Source organism: Seriola dumerili, unplaced genomic scaffold (assembly GCF_002260705.1).
Source record: "Seriola dumerili isolate Sdu_G_001 unplaced genomic scaffold, Sdu_1.0 BDQW01000052.1, whole genome shotgun sequence".
NCBI lineage: Eukaryota > Metazoa > Chordata > Actinopteri > Carangiformes > Carangidae > Seriola > Seriola dumerili.
Window position 1 is genome coordinate 6,439,589 of NW_019174307.1, and position 17,834 is coordinate 6,457,422.

The 17,834-nt window shown below is 40.7% G+C and overlaps 2 protein-coding genes across 2 annotated transcripts in view; both read left to right on the forward strand.

The window, feature by feature from the left end:
• The first annotated feature begins 1,583 nt into the window (after positions 1-1,583).
• cxcr4 (C-X-C motif chemokine receptor 4) lies at positions 1,584-3,236 on the forward strand. The gene is made up of 2 exons (XM_022741154.1): positions 1,584-1,763; positions 2,076-3,236. Exons 1-2 carry the CDS (start codon positions 1,758-1,760, stop codon positions 3,222-3,224), a joined length of 1,155 nt encoding a protein of 384 aa, XP_022596875.1. The 5' UTR covers positions 1,584-1,757; the 3' UTR covers positions 3,225-3,236.
• Positions 3,237-6,778: 3,542 nt separating this feature from the next.
• dars (aspartyl-tRNA synthetase) overlaps positions 6,779-17,834 on the forward strand; it is a 28,175-nt gene continuing 17,119 nt past the window's right edge. Inside the window, exons 1-6 of the mRNA XM_022741157.1 lie at positions 6,779-6,894; positions 9,762-9,861; positions 12,816-12,845; positions 13,227-13,284; positions 15,257-15,349; positions 16,684-16,786. Of these exons, the coding sequence (XP_022596878.1) occupies positions 6,872-6,894; positions 9,762-9,861; positions 12,816-12,845; positions 13,227-13,284; positions 15,257-15,349; positions 16,684-16,786 (407 nt within the window). The 5' untranslated portion in view covers positions 6,779-6,871. The remainder of the gene's footprint in view (positions 6,895-9,761; positions 9,862-12,815; positions 12,846-13,226; positions 13,285-15,256; positions 15,350-16,683; positions 16,787-17,834) is intronic.

Here is a 17,834-nt window from a genome sequence, read left to right on the forward strand (position 1 = left end):
TACTGTTCAGTGCTACTCAGGAAGACACGTAACCACAACACGAATGCCAGTGGTTCTGATAAGCGCCCTATAGTCTTCATTTCTTTTATTACAGTTGAGTGCTGATGTTTTTAAACTCAGTTGTGAACTGTGCTGAGTTTGGGGGGTTTTCAGGCCATAGGAAGTCATAAAGTGCACTGTACCTTTGACAGAGTGCCTTCAGTTGCTAAAGGACTAACTGTCCTCTGACATTGTAGGAATATTCAGATGAAAACAGTTTTCATTGCTTGAAATGTTCGCAAATATATTGTAAAACAAAAGGCAACAAAAAATGCCCCTCAAGATGTAATTGCTAACGCAATAAAATGTGGTGATGTCTTGCTGCTTTCAAAATATTATGTTGTCATGCAGCTTTCGGACAAGGAGGTCGACATCAATTGAATCAGTGATGCAGATCATCTCATTGAATCTATCACTTCTCTCATATATCAAAGACACGATGTAGTATTTGCATGCCACATCGAGGATATTCAGTTTCAGACAACCGCCAGCGGTGTCTGATAGGAGGGCGTGGAGTTTCGCTCTCAACCTTAACTGAAATCAGAAAGGGCCGGTAAAGCTGGAGGAGAATGAGTGTTGAACACACAGAGGCTCGAGATCTGTTTTACAGAAATCCCACCACATTACAGGGGGTGTGGTTCTTTTCAAACCCACTGGGGGTCATTTGGGACTTGAGAGCACAGACATAACAGCACTTGAGAAATGACAGGGTGTGTGTAAAGGTGAGGACAGACTGAGACATCAGCTGATGAAAACTGGCATCAGGCACAGTAATAAAGTGATTTGTACAGAGGAATATGGGAGAAGACTCTGAATGACCGATCTAAATGTCAGTGCTCGCTCCATGTAGAATAAGGAGGGAGGTGCAAAATGTGAGGCAGCTGAGTTGATGATATATAACCAGGAAAGCATGTGTAAACCTACAATTTCTCTAATTTTACAGGGGGGACATGTGTGGGGATTTAATATAGTCTATAGTATAGAAGTCAGCTGTGGTAACACCTGCATTCAGGGATCTTCAGCGCACTTCATATTGAGTTAATAATATGATCATACTCCACTCAGCATACAGTTTAAATGTGTTGTTTTAATACTTTAACTTCACTAGTAACAGTGTTGTATTAATTCAGGATGTTTGTGTATCAGGCTGTTCCTCCCTGAGTGTGTCATGAGATTAGAGCAGTTCTTGTTTGAAAAGGTCTTAACTTCCTGTTGTACCAAAAACACAACATGAAAGAATTTAGATTTTTAAAGGAGAGCAAAACTTATTTTGCTCAACATTTAAAATTGTAAGCCGTTTGTCATTAAATTGTTTGTTACAGTGGCCAATTAATAATGAAATACTCTCACACAGCCGTCCTCCTCCACTTTGTCCCCAGACGTTTGCTTCAGCCTTGCACGTTTTTTTTTTTTGTGGTGAGGAGATAACGGACAGTTTTTTTTTTTTTTAAAGACAAAAACTGTCACATACTGACTCACCCTCACAGACAGAGCACTTGGCTTTATAGTCAACCCGTTTTGGGAAAGAGCTCACAGTGGTGCTCCTCCTCCTCGGGGAGGGGTCTGGGCACCGGCGGTATTTATGTTTGAGTAGTTGGTGTATTTCAGAGACTAACTGATCACCCAGCTTTACACGCGGAGACAGACAGACACGCACATATACACACACAGAGAGACGCACACGGGTCATAGCGTTGCTTTTCCAAAGAGTGGTCAACATGCAGGTGAGTTTTTCTTTCTTGTTACTTTTCTAAGTTAATATCTGACATTTCTGTGTGTTTTTGCTCGAGGCTGTTTAATTGTTATTCATGTAGATATAGTTTATCATCGTTCACCCGTGTTTTAATTCACCATAATCTTACTTAGTGTCTACTTTTAAATAAATGTCTTCAATGGTAAAAATTAGTGGAAATAAATCAAACTTTTGACAACTCCGAACTTTTTTTTTTTTTTTCTTTTTTTTATGTCAAGTAAAGTGAACAACTACCTAGAGCCGAAGAGTCTTCTAACTTTGCTCTAATTTCTTCTCCTTTCAGTATAAATTTGACCTGAACTTCGACATGTTTGAGAACAATACAGACAACATCTCAGAGGAGTCTGGAGACTTCGATATGGATTTGCAGGAGCCATGTGACACTGCTTTGAGCAGCGAATTCAACAAGATCTTCCTTCCTACAGTTTACGGAATAATATTTATTCTGGGAGTGATTGGCAATGGATTAGTCGTTGTTGTCATGGGCTACCAGAAAAAGGTCAAAACTATGACAGACCAGTACCGGCTCCATCTCTCTGTGGCTGACCTCCTGTTTGTCCTCACGCTGCCCTTCTGGGCCGTGGATGCAGCCAAAACCTGGTACTTCGGAAGTTTCCTCTGTGTGTCTGTACACATGATCTACACAGTCAACCTGTACAGCAGCGTGTTGATCCTGGCCTTCATCAGTCTAGACAGGTACTTGGCAGTCGTGCGGGCCACTAACAGCAATGCCACAAGAAAGCTGCTTGCGAGCAAAGTGATCTATGTGGGTGTGTGGCTGCCTGCAGTCATACTGACTGTACCTGACATGGTGTTTGCCAGGGAGCAAAAAGGAGGGTCTTCAAACATGCCCTTCCTAGATGAAAGCATGGAGACTACAGAGTCCAGGACCATCTGCCAGCGCATCTATCCACAGAAAACCAGTCTCATATGGACAGTGGTTTTCCGCTTCCAGCACATCCTGGTAGGCTTCATACTACCCGGCCTGGTCATCCTCATCTGCTATTGCATCATCATTGCCAAGCTGTCGCAAGGCGCCAAGAGTCAAGGGCAACAGGGGTCAAGGGCGCTGAAAAAGAAAGCGCTGAAGACCACGGTCATCCTCATCCTGTGTTTTTTCTCCTGCTGGCTGCCCTACTGTATTGGCATCTTTTTGGACACTCTCATAATGCTGAACGTGGTCCCTTCCTCTTGTGAATTGCAACAAGCGGTGGAGAAGTGGATTGCTATCACTGAGGCGCTGGCCTATTTTCACTGCTGCCTAAACCCCATCCTGTATGCCTTCCTGGGAGTTAAGTTTAAGAAAACAGCCAGGAGTGCACTGACAGCCAGCAGCAGATCCAGTCAGAAAGTGACTCTTATGACTAAAAAACGAGGGCCGATCTCATCCGTGTCAACTGAGTCTGAGTCATCAAGTGTTTTGTCGAGTTAACAAACAACACAAGAGTCTGTGACTTGATACTCTCAGGAGAGAAAATAACTAAGCTTTAATTTTAAAGAACTTACTACATTTTGTACAGATGTAAAAACTTTTTTTTTTTTTTTATACTTTTTGATTTGTTTGCCTTGTGTTCTGCAACTGTGTGTATTGTGAGGGTTTTAATTGCAAGTTGTAAATTGTAAGTTTTATGTTCCACAAAGCCGATTGTATCCTCAGGCAGTGCCTCATTTACATCCATTCAGCTTTACAATCATCGTCCATTTTCCCTGTTTTCATCTTTACCACAAGTGTTGCTGTATCAAAGCTCAGGCGTACAAGTGTCCGTGTCTGTTTTCAGGGATGGTCACTGCTTTTGGAAACCTGTACATAGTTCTGTAGCATTTGTGTGTTCGCACTTAAGTTGTGTGATTATCTGAAAGCTATTATTTATTGCTGTCTTCACACTGGAAGTTTTGTAAAAGAAAAAAACTGCATGCTGCTTTTTTTACCATTTGAATTTTTTGTGTTGTTTTTGAATGTAAAAATAAAAGTTTCAGTGCTTAACATAATGACAGTGTGGTGTGCATTTTCACCTAAAACCAGCTCCTCCTCCCTTCAGGGGTTGGGGGATGAGATGTGTATGTGTGTGTGTGGGTGTGTGTGTTTGGAGGGGATGGGTGGGGGAGTAGGGTTCTCCTAACACAAATGTCTCCACCTGATCTGGCTGTAAAGCAAAGCAGAGGGAGGACTGAGTAGACAGACCCTGTAATTGCAAGAACATCTGTGCACTTTTACATCTTAAGCACCCATTACACAAAGGCTAAAATCTTCTGTTATAATTAGCGCCCATATGGCTGCTTAACAAAGAAAATACCATGTTAAGTTCCCCTTTGACTTCTTTTTTCAATTTGCAAGAAATACTGCTTCCATTATTTTTGGCAAACAAGTTCTATCCTCATTCTCTTCCCAGAATAGGGCAATGGGTCAACCCAGACATTCCCTGACTCACAAAACCGACACAATACTATTCAGAGCACAGGTTGCAAATGCAAATAGGCAGACATAGTCTGAGGATTCATGCAAATATATCACTGGTAATAAATCTGTTGGAACTATATAATGACAGTGTAAGACATAAAAATGACAAGTGTGAACACACACTCATCTCAGTCTCTCTTTGGACACTGCTTTACATGCTGGAAATGTAAGTTCAAGTTGGAGACCAAAGGAAGCTCGCAACAATAGATGTCAAGGAGAATGAAGTCGTCAAATGGCTGCTGTGCAGTGCAGTGTTGGCATCCATTCAAGACTCCAATGGAGATAAATTTCCATTTCTTTACATGTAAAACATGTGTAAAGTGCCCCCATCAAGCCACAAGGTTAATGGTTATTTTGGGGCTTTGGTCTCTTGCAGTGAAACAGGATAAAACAAGAGGTGCTTTTTCAGTTGGAAATGTTCCCAAATGAGTCAGAATTAGCATAAGAGCCATGCTGCCTCCCAATGCAGGGAGAGTTTTGTGATTAACACTTCACTCTGCTCAAATGAATCCTCTTCATTTGCTTCTTCAATTCTCATCAAGAAAGCTGTGTTGCTGGAGAGGGATTCGATTTCACATTGTAGGGCTACACAGTAAACTGATATATGGGAATGTAATTGACCTAAATCAAATATTACTTATAGTGCACTGTAAGTGGTCAAAACCTCAGAAAGGATGAATGCAACAGTCAAGATGACAGTTCATAAACACGCGAAGAGATGACTATGCCATATATATATAATTTTTCTCCAAATTCTCACAGAGAAGTGCACAAAACACCTGTGGTAATTCAAGAAGATCCTCTTTCAATCATTCTCAAAGCTCATGTTCTCTTTGTGTGAGGAGCAAATATATTACTCAATCACACACATCTCTAATACTGCCTTCCAGGGCTGTTTTATTGTAGATATACTAATCCTGAGCATGGTAACCTCATGATCCTGTAGCCATCATCTCTTGCAAAACACCAGCATCATCTTCCTGTGCAATGTTGCAAAAATCACATATTTCTGACATCTTATGTTAGTTTAAACAAATGTATGCGTGAATGTTGTGGTAGTGAGGGGGTTTCTTATTTCCTTTATTGGGTTAAAGGCCAAAGCTGTTGAAATGGACAGGAAATAGTTTATTCTGGTGATTCATTACCGGTGTACTGGAAACCATTGTCCAGCCTGCAAAGGACCTCATTTGGGTTTTGCTGTTGAAATGTACTAAAATTGTGAGTGACAGTATAAGCACCGCTAATGTGCAGAGATTATTTTAAAGGGATTTTGCAAACTAAGGATGAAAGGAATAGAAATATCGCAGTGACCTGCTCCACTAATGGTGACATTGTTTTGGCTGGAAAAGTGAGCAGCAGGAAGGCTGTTTCCTGCATCGGGAGCTCCTGTGGCCAACAGCCTGAGAAAGGCTTTGATGACACCCCCACTCTATTCAAACCACCATCACTCGCTGTGCATGGCCGTTCCTGCAAAGGTCACTGGATACCTGGATGTACTTAGTGCACTCTACCAAAGGCGTGAAAGTAATTTCATGGTGATTGTAAAAATAAAGCCCACACATGGTGGTCATTTGTTAGTACTGTTATTACCGTGTGTGTGTGTGTGCATTTTGTTGAAGGTGCTCTATGTTTATTTAGTTCATGTTTATTAAAATGTAATTTTTCTTGATTTTTGTATTCACTAAGAAAAAAAAGGGGTTTTCAGCACGAAGGGACCATCAAATCAGGTCTCTTTAAACTACAGACTACAATTTGTCAGTTATGTCCTGATATTTTTTGCATGCATCTCGTATTTTGTTATTATAAACATAGAAATATCCACAAAATACCTATACACTGTCATCATTTATTATAATCAGTTTTACACTCCACGTGCAGTTCATCTGCAGTCTGAACAAATAATTTGAGCAATGCATTGTCACTCTCTCAAATTGAATCGAAGGCAACTGGACTTGTATTTGTCTGTGGAAGACGTTTCGCCTCTTATCCAAGCGGCTTCATCAGTTCATCATGTATTGGTCTCTCTAGTCCGCACTAGTCTGACGACTAGTCAGACAAGTGCGGACTAGAGAGGACTAGAGAGACCAATACATGATGACTAGAGAGACCAATACATGATGAACTGATGAAGCCGCNTATTATAAACATAGAAATATCCACAAAATACCTATACACTGTCATCATTTATTATAATCAGTTTTACACTCCACGTGCAGTTCATCTGCAGTCTGAACAAATAATTTGAGCAATGCATTGTCACTTAATAAATTCAGTTATCAAAGTAGCCTAGCCAAGTCTGAATTCTGCTAATTTGCATAGTATGACTCAATTTCATAGCAATATGTATAGTTTTGATCAATGTACTTATGAGTCATGAATTTTCCATTACGTGTTTACATTATTTTGTGTACCCCCTGTACAGGCATGACAAAAAACATTAGTTGGAACCACACTCCAGTCATTCGTTTCTAGCCGGAACCCTCAGCATCCGGTATTTGGTGCTCCGTCAAAACAGGTCCTTCCTTCCTGCGTCCGTCCATGCTCTGAACAGCTGATGTGGTTCCTTTCTGTCAGACAGCCGTGAAATATTTTCTCTTCATTCTTTAAGAATATAGCTCGACATGACTAAAGAGGAAGTCCAGGGGTAAGAATGGCGTGAGAGTTGTTCGTGGCTTAACTCACGTCCCACACCGTCACCAGCACACTACGCTTTTTACCACCGTAAGACAGGGTTAGCATGGATAGCAGCTAGCTAGCGTTGCCTTAACATGCAGCAGATTGCATCATCTGACAGTTTAGGTAAAGGAGTCACAACGTTTGCCCATACGAGCAAAATGTTTAAAATATCAGGCATATAAAAATAAACACCAGATGAGCACAAGCGATGCTGGGTAACCAACGTTACCTTACCCATGGGGAGTTGTTGTATGAGCACCAAATTACATTGAAAAAGTTTGTCAGTTTATTTTGATCTTGCTTAATATGCGAGTTACACTGCTAGAAGTATGTGAAAAGATCTCTCACAAACCTTTAGAGTTTCCTGGTGAATTCAGCATATTACAACTTGGTTAATATAAAGTGTCAACCTTTATATTTAGTTCTCAGTAAAAGACTCAAAGCTGGAATGTGAATGAAACACTGCATTGGGGTTTGCATGGATCCCGGATTGAAATCTGTTTTCTTATGAGTCACATTATATCTTGAGTCATATTTTTCAACACATTTACTTTTTTGCTGCATACAAAACAATACTTAACCTTTAGTTGTTTAAAAGGAGTTTGCAGATTTCTACCTGTCAGGTCATGCTCATCCACATTCCACTGATGTGCTCTTCCGGTTTCCCCTCTATCCATGGGCCACTTTGCTTTCAGTTAAAGCTGGAGATACAGAGAGGAAGGAATGTTTGGGGTGTCAAACAAATTAGTCTTCCTTAAGTTAATTTAAATTATTGCTTGGAATACATTGAGTGACTGAGTGAAGAAGAGAAAACTTATATGGGTTAACACAATACACTGTGCTGTCTCATGTATGTGCTGAGACTGCCAACATAGTTGTTCATGTTATCTCAGTTTTACAGACCAAACTTTGTTATATTAAAATATGTTTGTAATATTGCGTACATCACATTTACAAGGATTTTGATTGTTCTGGTGACTTACTGTACTTTGGATTGCTAAATCTCATACGAGGACTGATAACATTTTGTTTTATGTTCAACTGCTCCTATTCATTTATTGTCCTTTTATGATGTAAAAATATGTGTGGAGGTGTAACAACTGAGCTGTAGCATGGCTTGGGCTGTAACACACCTGATGGACATACTATAGGCCGTCACAACATGTGCTACTTATGTTAACTGACTGGTGACAATGGCCAAATGGCATATGCTGATTATTTTAACTGTACAACATATAATCATTTGTCTGTGTGTCAATTAGCTGTGTAAAGAACTGAGAGCCACAAATGTTATGTACCGGTTTGGCAGCAGACTGCAGTGGTTTGTAGACAGCTGCTCCAGACAGTAAGGCTGACCTCACTTGCCTGAGGGAAACAAAGATTGTTGATCCAGTTTAACAGATTCAACTGGCTGGTGGAACATATGAATAAACCAGCTGCATTTTTATCGATCTACCTCGCACTCTTTTTTTTAATGTGGTCCAGTTTCATAACACGGCTGTAGGACAAGATAGCACAAGGCTATTCATGTGTATGTATTAGGCTGGTTATTCAATAGATGCAGAGACTTCAGTAAGAAATATGGGACCTTTTCACATATTTGGAATATTTCATTTAAAATCTTAATTTCTTTCTTCATCGTAAAAGGCAATCAACACAGTGGTGTTCATTTCAAATTTGGCTGAAGGGGAAGTGTAAAACCTGGTCTTAAGTCCTCCCTTGGAAGTCATCATCTGTTGTGATTTTTGTTTCTTGTTTAGGTTTTAGTGCTATTCATAGTTGGCCTTTGGTCCTTGTTGTTTCCTGTAACTAAATAGAAGCAGCTCCCATATTACTCATTGGTTTCCTTTGGACCTACACACCTGGTCATTGGGCAGACCAAACAGCCCTAATTCATTCATTCATTCATTCATTCATTCATTCATTCATTCATTCATTCACTCATCTTCAATTGTTGCACACTTTTGTAACATTGGATGCAAGTCTGATTTGAAGATGTGCGAAGTTCAGACTGTTTATAATATAAAGTCCGTGATACTCAGTTTAATTGCAGCTTTATCTTTTACAACTCTTTAGTCTTTGACCTAAAATATGAGCTCATCTGTCTCCCAGAAAGCAGCTGATAATACTATAATGTTGCTGAGGTAGGCCAGCATAAATCACCTGCATTTGTATATTACTTTCAGATTCAAAGGCAGTATTTTTAAGTTACGAAATATGAAAGTAGGGTTCTTAAATGCTGTTATCAAAGTCAAATACAAACTGAACTCACATCCAAGTGTCTAGCTGTTAACAAACTGTTTACTAAGGTCATTTCTGCTGTCCTGTATGTTCTATTGGGACCTAATTGCTCTCCCTAGATAGGAGTGAAGAGTGTTGTATTTATTTAGTCCACTGTCCTGTTGCTTACATGCTTATCAGGTTTGACATTGTGTTGTGCTGTGTGGCAATAGCATTTAGCAAATAAAGACACCTTTACTTTCAGATAAGACAAAATGTTATCATAATCCGATAATCTACATTCTTCACAAATTCTATAACGGATTAGAAGAGTGTTAGTGAGACTACTGTCTTCTTAACCCCACAGTGTTTATCCAGCCAGTTTTACTTTCTGAAATCTCTGCTTTTAGCTGCTCTCCACGCTCCCGTCTCTCCATTCATTGTATTGTGTGAAAAAACAATGGGATTAAAGGTATGGCAGATTTAAAAGCTGGAGGTGGCCATGGTTCAGAATTAATTTTCCCAGGCGGTCAAAAACTTCCTCATGGGATGAAGGCAAAATAGGAGGTGGAAATTGACTTAAATGTTTATGTTGTGTGTTTCTTCCTGTCTCAGGGCGGAGGAGGAGCAACAGGCTCAGTCAAAGAAAGCCCTGAAGAAACAGCAGAAGGAAGCAGAGAAAGCTGCAAAGAAGGCTGAGAAACAAGCCAAGCTGGTCAGTTTTTTTTTTTTTTGTTTTGTTTTTTTTAAAGTTTTCTTTTCCTTTTTTTTTTTTTTTGGTTTGTTGTTTGACATCCGTCACCCCCTCTTACAGCTGGTAAGACTGTGACGTGCAGGCGTGCTGGGAATTGTGGGTCCAGGAGGGTAGATTAGCCGGCAGGGGGGCATGAGTAGCTATTGTTTAGGTATTCCTGTCATTTTGACTTTGTTTATGTCCACCCAAACAAAGTGCTATTTTCTTCTACATTGAATGCACGACATATTAGCTCCGTTTTAACATGCAGTTGCGACCATTCTGCACAAAGAAGGTCAGACATACTTTTACAAAGCTCTTGCTCTCCTGTCGGAAAATAAACTCTGACTGCTAAAAAAAACAAGAAATCCTGCACATTGTCAACCATTTAACATTTCACTCCTCAGAGCTTTATAAGGTAAAATTTTACCTGATTTATTGTCATCGTTAATATAGCGAATGATGGACATTGTGCAAGATTTTTGTGTTTTTTACTCAAATAAAGATCCAGAAAAATCCTTCATGGCCCTATCTTTAACAGGTTTGACGCAGTTGCCACCAACTAGAGAAACTGACGACATATGTTCCTTTAAATCCAACAAAGCATGTGGATCAGTTGCCAGTGCCAAAGTACTTCTGTACTTCCACAGAACAAATTGAGTGCCACATTTTTTTTTCTCTGAAGTGACTGCACTGCAACCATGAGCATTTCACTGTCACAGATGCAAGTGGTTTTGGGTAATTACCCAGCACCGATCCAATTTTTTTTGTGACAATACAAATGCCAACACCCAAACTCAGGCTATCCTCTGATGCTCAGTACCAATCCGGTACAGCGCAAATCTGTATAGCACTTCCTCTCTGTATGAAACTCACTGTGGTCGTTATTATGCAAGTTAACATGACGCTGTAACTATGAAAGATTACATCTTACTACGCAAAGAGACATTCACAACCAGGACAACTAGTGTTGTGTACAGATACGCACCTGACAAACAGGCTGAGTTGCTGTGATAAACGATGATCAGATTCAAAACTGCATTTTATTGCTTTTCACTTCAATCCATTCACCGCTGAACACACCACATATCATTTAATCACATATTTTAGAGGATTTTTGTTAATATAGTTTTGCTAATTTCAGCATTGTTTAAATTTAAAGTTGAGATGTGACATCACAGAAATGTTGTTTATGTCGAAATGATATGGATTTTTGTTGTTACAACTGTCTGACAGTTGGTAATGAGCTAAGAAGTTAGTAGCACATTGGTTGTCTCTGCACACTCTGCCCTGGGATGTTTTAGGGTTAGTGGTGCTGGACTCTGGACCTCAGGCAAGTATCATTGTCCCAGATCACACCCTCACCCCCCACCCTGCATCCCTACCTATCTCTATGTTTTTGTCATTTATGTTTAAAAAAAAAAAAAAGAAATTGAAATGATGACCTGCATTTCTATAAACTGGCGCCTTTTTCTCTCAATTGGTCAGAACACAGACAGGAAATGCAGTTTTTTTTTTTTTTTTTTTTTTTAACGTGTGAAAAAAACTTGAGAAAAGGTGCTAGTTTATAGAAATGCAGATCATCTAACCACTTCACGTGTGCAGTGATTAGTCTTTTCTCTTTTTTCCCCTTATTTCAAATTACTTCTTCAATGCAGTGTTTCAAAATGACATCCAGACAAAAAGTGCAGAAAATGTACTTGTAGTGTACTTGGTGATCACATATGGAATGGCCAACACATCTGGCCTTCGTATTAAAATGCATGTTTTGTGAAGCGCATGCAGGAGGTGATGGTTAAAAGAAGTAGCTTAACGCATCACAATTGGCTCACTGCAGCAAATACATGGAGCAGAGCAGAAAATATTAAAGTATGTAAAGTAAGTATGTGACTTTTTGGCTGATACCCGATGCACTTAATAATGTCAGTATCCAGACTCATATTGGTGCATCCCTAAATTCTTCCCCAGACTTTTCCCTTAAAGCAAGATTTTTAGGATATAAATGAGGTAATCTGTATCCATTGTTAGAGAACATGTCATCTAGCTGGAATTGAATTTATCCTTGACTGATTAGACACCCTGTGCGTTTGAGAGTCGTGTATCAAGTGGCTCTTATAGGCAAAAGCATCAGGGTTTCCCTTCCTCCTGGATAAAACCTATCAGCATGCTTCATGGAAGAAGCAGGTGTTGTCACCGTTTAATGCACCAGCTATTGCTGCCTATAGTAAAATGGTGTAGTAAGCATTACCTAGGAGAAGACCTGAAAGCCGAGTTGAATATTTATTGAGTCAGTGTTATTTCATGTTGTCTACTTTCTCTGCTGACACTCGTGACTTGAGTCACTCCAGTGTGAGGTGGTTGCTTCATGGCTGTAGCAGGTCTATATTCAGTTGATAGTAAACTGCAATATCATCCATCATGTGACTGGATTATCATATCAAGGATGGGCGATTCCAATTCACTCCACTGCCACCAGCCATTTCCTACTCCAATATCAATTTGCATAGAAAATGGAATTGTAACTTTGCCAAGGCTCGATCTCATTGCACTCTGGGAGTCATTTGCCTATACGTCAGTGCAGAGATAAAGAATATCTGTCCACTTATGCTGTTTCTATTACAAAGCAATATCTCCTGCTGCCATTGCTCATTGTCTATGATGTGTTGGACTAATGTGTGGAAGAGCTGTGCATTCCAGGGATCTAAGGCTTGGCTCCAGGACTGAGCTATGATTTATTAATTTCATTCAAATCCCTGATAGCACAAGATGAAAACACAATTTACATGACTGTTGTAGCAAAACGTTTTAAGTTGCTCCATTTGAAGTTGAATGTTTTTGAACATTTTTCATGCTTGAATTTAATAGATAGTCCTCTTGTTGTTATTTCCTGGCTGTTGGCAATGCCCTCTAAACCCCGTCGCTTCTTTGTGTTTCAGGCTGCCGAACAACAAAGCACAGAGGAAGATGTAAGTATCCCATACAGATCACAGTATGCTTCCCCTCAGACCAGTTTCCTGCCTTTCTGTCTGACTTTGATTCTACCTCTGCTTTCACACCTTTGCAACAGTCTGTATGCAAATACCAGCACGCTAAAAGCTGGAGTTTCTGTTGTCTGTTCTACCATTTTCTTATAAGATCATGATAAGCCCCATTATCTGTTCTGTCTGTCTGTTATCTGACATGTAGTAGACAGACTGACGCTTCTGAAATCAAAGTGGTAGAGTGGCTGTTTAAGAACAATAAATAGTTGATGTGCATTCGTGAAAAGCAGCGTGGTGTGTTATTTAGCTGTTTAATGAAATGACTGATCTCGACTTTGATTAAGATGTTGTGTTTTATTTTCTCAGGACTTTGCCAAGGATCGATACGGTGTGTCAGCTATGGTCCAATCCCAACAAAAACTGGGTTAGTCACTTTTGTCACAGGCAACCTAACAGCCAACCAAACATGCAATTGAAAACACGGAAGAATAATTGAAAGATGGCGAAGATTAATTAGATATTTTTGCGCTCTTGAAAGCTTCATACAGTATATACCCATTTCCCTGTGAGCTGATATTTGGTATTTTCAGGTTAGATGAATATAGTTTGTTTTTTTAAGTTATTTTTTGGGCATTTTTGCCTTTATTGTGATAGAGGCAGTGAGAGAGAGACAGGGAGGTTGGGGGGAGAGAGAGAGAGAGAGAGAGGGGATGACAAGAGGCAAAGGGCCGCGGGTTGGTTTCAAACCCATGGCCGTCGCGGTTAGGACTAAGCCTATGTGGTATGAGCCACCGGGGCGCCCCAAGTTACATGAATATAGTTAAATTTGGTAGCATGAAGATTTTGCCATGTTCCTGTTCTCAGTGCATCACATTGGACTGATCACTCCCTTTTAGATGTTATCGAGTATATTTCATTGTGTGCCTGCTGTCTGTGTTGCCACTCTCTTTTCCAAATGTGTCTGCATAATGTCAGCACAGTGAAAAAAAGAAATGCATCCCAGAAGAATTCCCTTATTCACACCCACATAGTGTGAAAAAAATATTCACAGAATACAGTACACACAGTAAACACAATGACTTCCTTTGGTTGGAACGAATGTCTTATTTTAATATTATTTTAAGGTATCAGAGTTTAGTTGTTTTTTTTTTCCTTGTTCACTGTATTATACTGAGTTTCACGTCAGTCATCTGACACAAGAAGTGGAAGCATCACCCAGAAATGAATCTCTTAAAAACTTCCTGCTTTACAATTTACTGTGCCTGTTTATTTTTATGCATTTGTCTTACATAGTAGCTGATGTTAAGGTGAGACGGACAATTTTTTTTTTTTTAAATCTGAAATTGGGTTAATCTTTTAGAAAAATGTTTAGATGAAAATGTTTGGCGCAAATGTGAACTAAGCTCGATTAACAAAGTAGGTTCAAGATCATGGTCAGCTGACGTGACCCTTGCCGTCATCTCGTGTGAAAGACGCAAGTCATTGATATAAAAGTCACACATGAGTCAGCCCTGTGTTGAGAAAACACAGGTTGGACATGGATTCTTCAGTAGAAGTTAGATGGGATATTTCACCTGAACAGCCAACGAAGAAGCGAGGAAATTACAATAACATGATGAAATGGAGAACATGCAGCTCCTTCAAATTTCATGTTTTGGTACAAGATGATGTCCTGATCCAGAGCGCGCCAGGTTACGTTTGTCTGGCTGTCAAACGTTACCGATGTATCACGATTACAACTGATAAGCATCATGAAAAATTCTTTCGGTCCCTTCTCTCATCACAATTGCAGCAGTGTCAGTGATAATTGCAGTAACTAATAGTGCATGATAACTCCCGGATGAACGAGGCAGCAGGCGACCCTGTCGAGGTCGTCCATCTGTCTGGATGCTCTTTCAGCTCCAGTGGCAGCAAACAAAGTGGGGCCTCCCTCACCTGCATGCTAAGCTCAGCACATAGGGACAGAGGGGGAGGAACGGGGATGAGGGCTTTTATGTGGGTTGACGCAGAGTTCCCAGCCAAAAGGGCGGCTCTGTTTTCTCTGGTGTAGCCTCGGTGTCTGCCTCTTCTGCTCGCTGATAATGAGGAGAAGACATGCCTCTGAGTGACACAGGTGAAACTAGAGTCAATTTGTCATAAAGCCCACAGAGAGTAGGTGAGTTAGACAGCTTTCAGTAGGCCTCCTAGTGTGTCTTATTTATTAGACGTGTCTGTAATTTGAGCATTTTATTGTGTGTACGTCCGCACACGCACATGCATGCTTATTCACATTTCTTTCTGCCTTTGGGAGTGTGCAGAGAGGAGAGGAGGGGGTGTGAGATTCCTTATGCAGAGGTGGGGAGGCAGAAAAGTTCTTTTGAAGTAATACAATTTTTGTGTGTATGTGTGTGAGCCAGACAGGGCATTGGTCCGGGTCCAAGACCTTACTCCTGAGAAAGCTGACCAGCTGATCTGGCTGCGTGCCCGAGTCCACACCAGCAGAGCCAAAGGTGAGATCACCCCCCCCCCCCCCCCGGCCCCCCCCCCAATTTGTTGTTTTTTTTTTCACACAAAAGAAAAGTTGCTCTAAGCTGAAAAATGATGAACAGCTAAGATTGGATGGCCTCTGTGCTAATCCTCACTATACTATACTGAAATGTGTAAAACTTCTTCCCCTGAGTCAGTTATCAACATCACTACCTTCTCCTCAAAACCAAATGGCCATACCAGTTGGCTTTGACTTGACCATTGTGAGTGTTCCCATGACCTAGATGACTTGTATCACTCTCTTCAGACTGATCAGGGCCAAAGGTCAGAAACCAAAAAAGAAATGTCCAGCTTTTCAAGCAGCTTCAGTTTGTGAAGATACATCCCAAACCTTACCTCAGTGTCAATGAGAATTTTTCTACAATGTATTTCTTTCTGGGATTTTTTTTTTTTTTTTACTTCCTTCCACGTTAGGCAGAGTTTGACCACCCGAGGCTGTTTGATATCATTGTCAGATTAGTATGTCACTGCCAACAGGAAGATCAGATAACCTCTGTTTGGAGCATTGCAGCTACTAGCAGCCATATAGCTGCTCTATTTGAATACAATGAACCCACTGAGCTCTGCCAGGTTATTACATCTCTGTATGAAAGATCAAGCCTTTTCACTGGCGTGCTAAATCTTTGATTACAAATAAACTAAGGTCTCAATGATGATCTTTAAGCCATTTCCTTTCACGATAACTTCCACAGTTAAGAGTCACTTCCCCTCCACTCATGTCTTCATTCTCTCTGCTCGCTGTAAGGATGTCCGTGTGAGCAGAATAACATCCTGATTTTGTCTGGGATGAGGTGCAACTGTTGGTGGGATTCTGGCACCACTGTTATCCCCATCACCCCACCCCACCCCCCACCCCTTTTCTCAAGCAGCAAACATCAAAGTACCTGGGTGGTCTGATTGTCTACTGGTTAGCTAACATATTTGCACTGTTCCTAGGTGTGTGTGTGTGTGTGTGTGTGTGTGTGTGTGTGTGTGTGTGTGTGTGTGTGTGTGTGTGTGTGTTGTGTGTTGTGCTGTGTGTGTGTTGGGAAGGTAGCAATCATCTTTTCTCCACATGGTGATCTTCAAAGACAGCACTCCGTTCACAAATGTTTGACACTTTACCTGTAGATGACAAGAATCCTTACAGCTGAGGGATACCCTCTACATCCTGACTAACACTTATCCCTTTTGACTGCACAAACTTACATTGCTTCAGAGTAAGCACCCGAACTTTTATCGTGACAAGCCTGTTAAGCTTGCTTGAATGAGGTCTTAACACCCCGGCACTATCTACTTTTGTTGTTTTTGTTTTCAGGGAAGCAATGCTTCTTGGTCCTGCGTCAACAGCAGTTCAACGTGCAGGCACTAGTTGCGGTGGGAGATCGTGCCAGCAAGCAGATGGTCAAGTTTGCTGCAAAGTGAGTACAGAGACTGCTCTTCCTGTCAGAGGGGGCAAAAAACAATGGTGGGAAACTCCTGGACCCTAATCGTCCGCCGATCCATTTTCACACATTCTGAGTGAGGTGGATGGGGGGGGGGGGATCAATCATTTTTCACTTGACAACAAAAGCTGGCTGTTAACAGGGCGGGATACAGCAGCGTTTTAATGGAGCGGTTCCTGTCGAGATGGCAGATACAGCAGCTTGGATCAGACGAGGAAGAAATGCTTAAGAGCCAAGCACCATTAGTCATCTCAGCAGCTAAATTGTAGCTCATTACTGGTAGTGTATGAGTGAACACAATTATCAGCGGATATGCACTTTACTAAAAAGGGCTACCACCTAAAGGGTGATAATAATGCTGCCTTAGGTTGGCGTGGTTCACAAGGGAGCTAATTTGTGTAATAATTCAAAATTTGAACTTTAAAACCACATGACACATTCACAGTGTAATTCCAGTGATTTACTAGAGAATACAGTGTTGTAGTAAATTACTGTTTTCCAGTACTCCCATTATTTGATAAATTCAGAATATCTGTAAATGGGGAAGGTGATCATGAATTACTTAACTGGCTCCTCCTCAGTTATTGCTAAATTAGACAAAGAGCAACACCCATAACTGCAATCTGGCAAACCTAAATGGCGGTTATTACACTGGATTATACAGAACTAAAGCAATGCAGAGACCGTAGTGTTACTTAATGCTGTTTAAAGCAAGCCCAGTATTAAGTAGCAGCGATTATAGCTTTACAGGTTCACGAAAAGCTGCCGTCAAGACTGAAGACAGAACTAGTGTCTGCTCTTTCAGCCTCCCATATAAGATTACAAGATTTGAAAGAAATCAGTTTAATTAAAACTCTTAACTAAAGAACGCATCAATGAAGACGTAGACCAGAGGGCGAGTGTCTCTCTCTGGCTTCTCACTCCCTCGGATCAATTAGGACCAGCAGAATACTATCTGCAGAACAGTCTGCTTTACAGAATTTAAAAACAGTTGTTTTATTAGATAGCATCTACAATAAGTAGC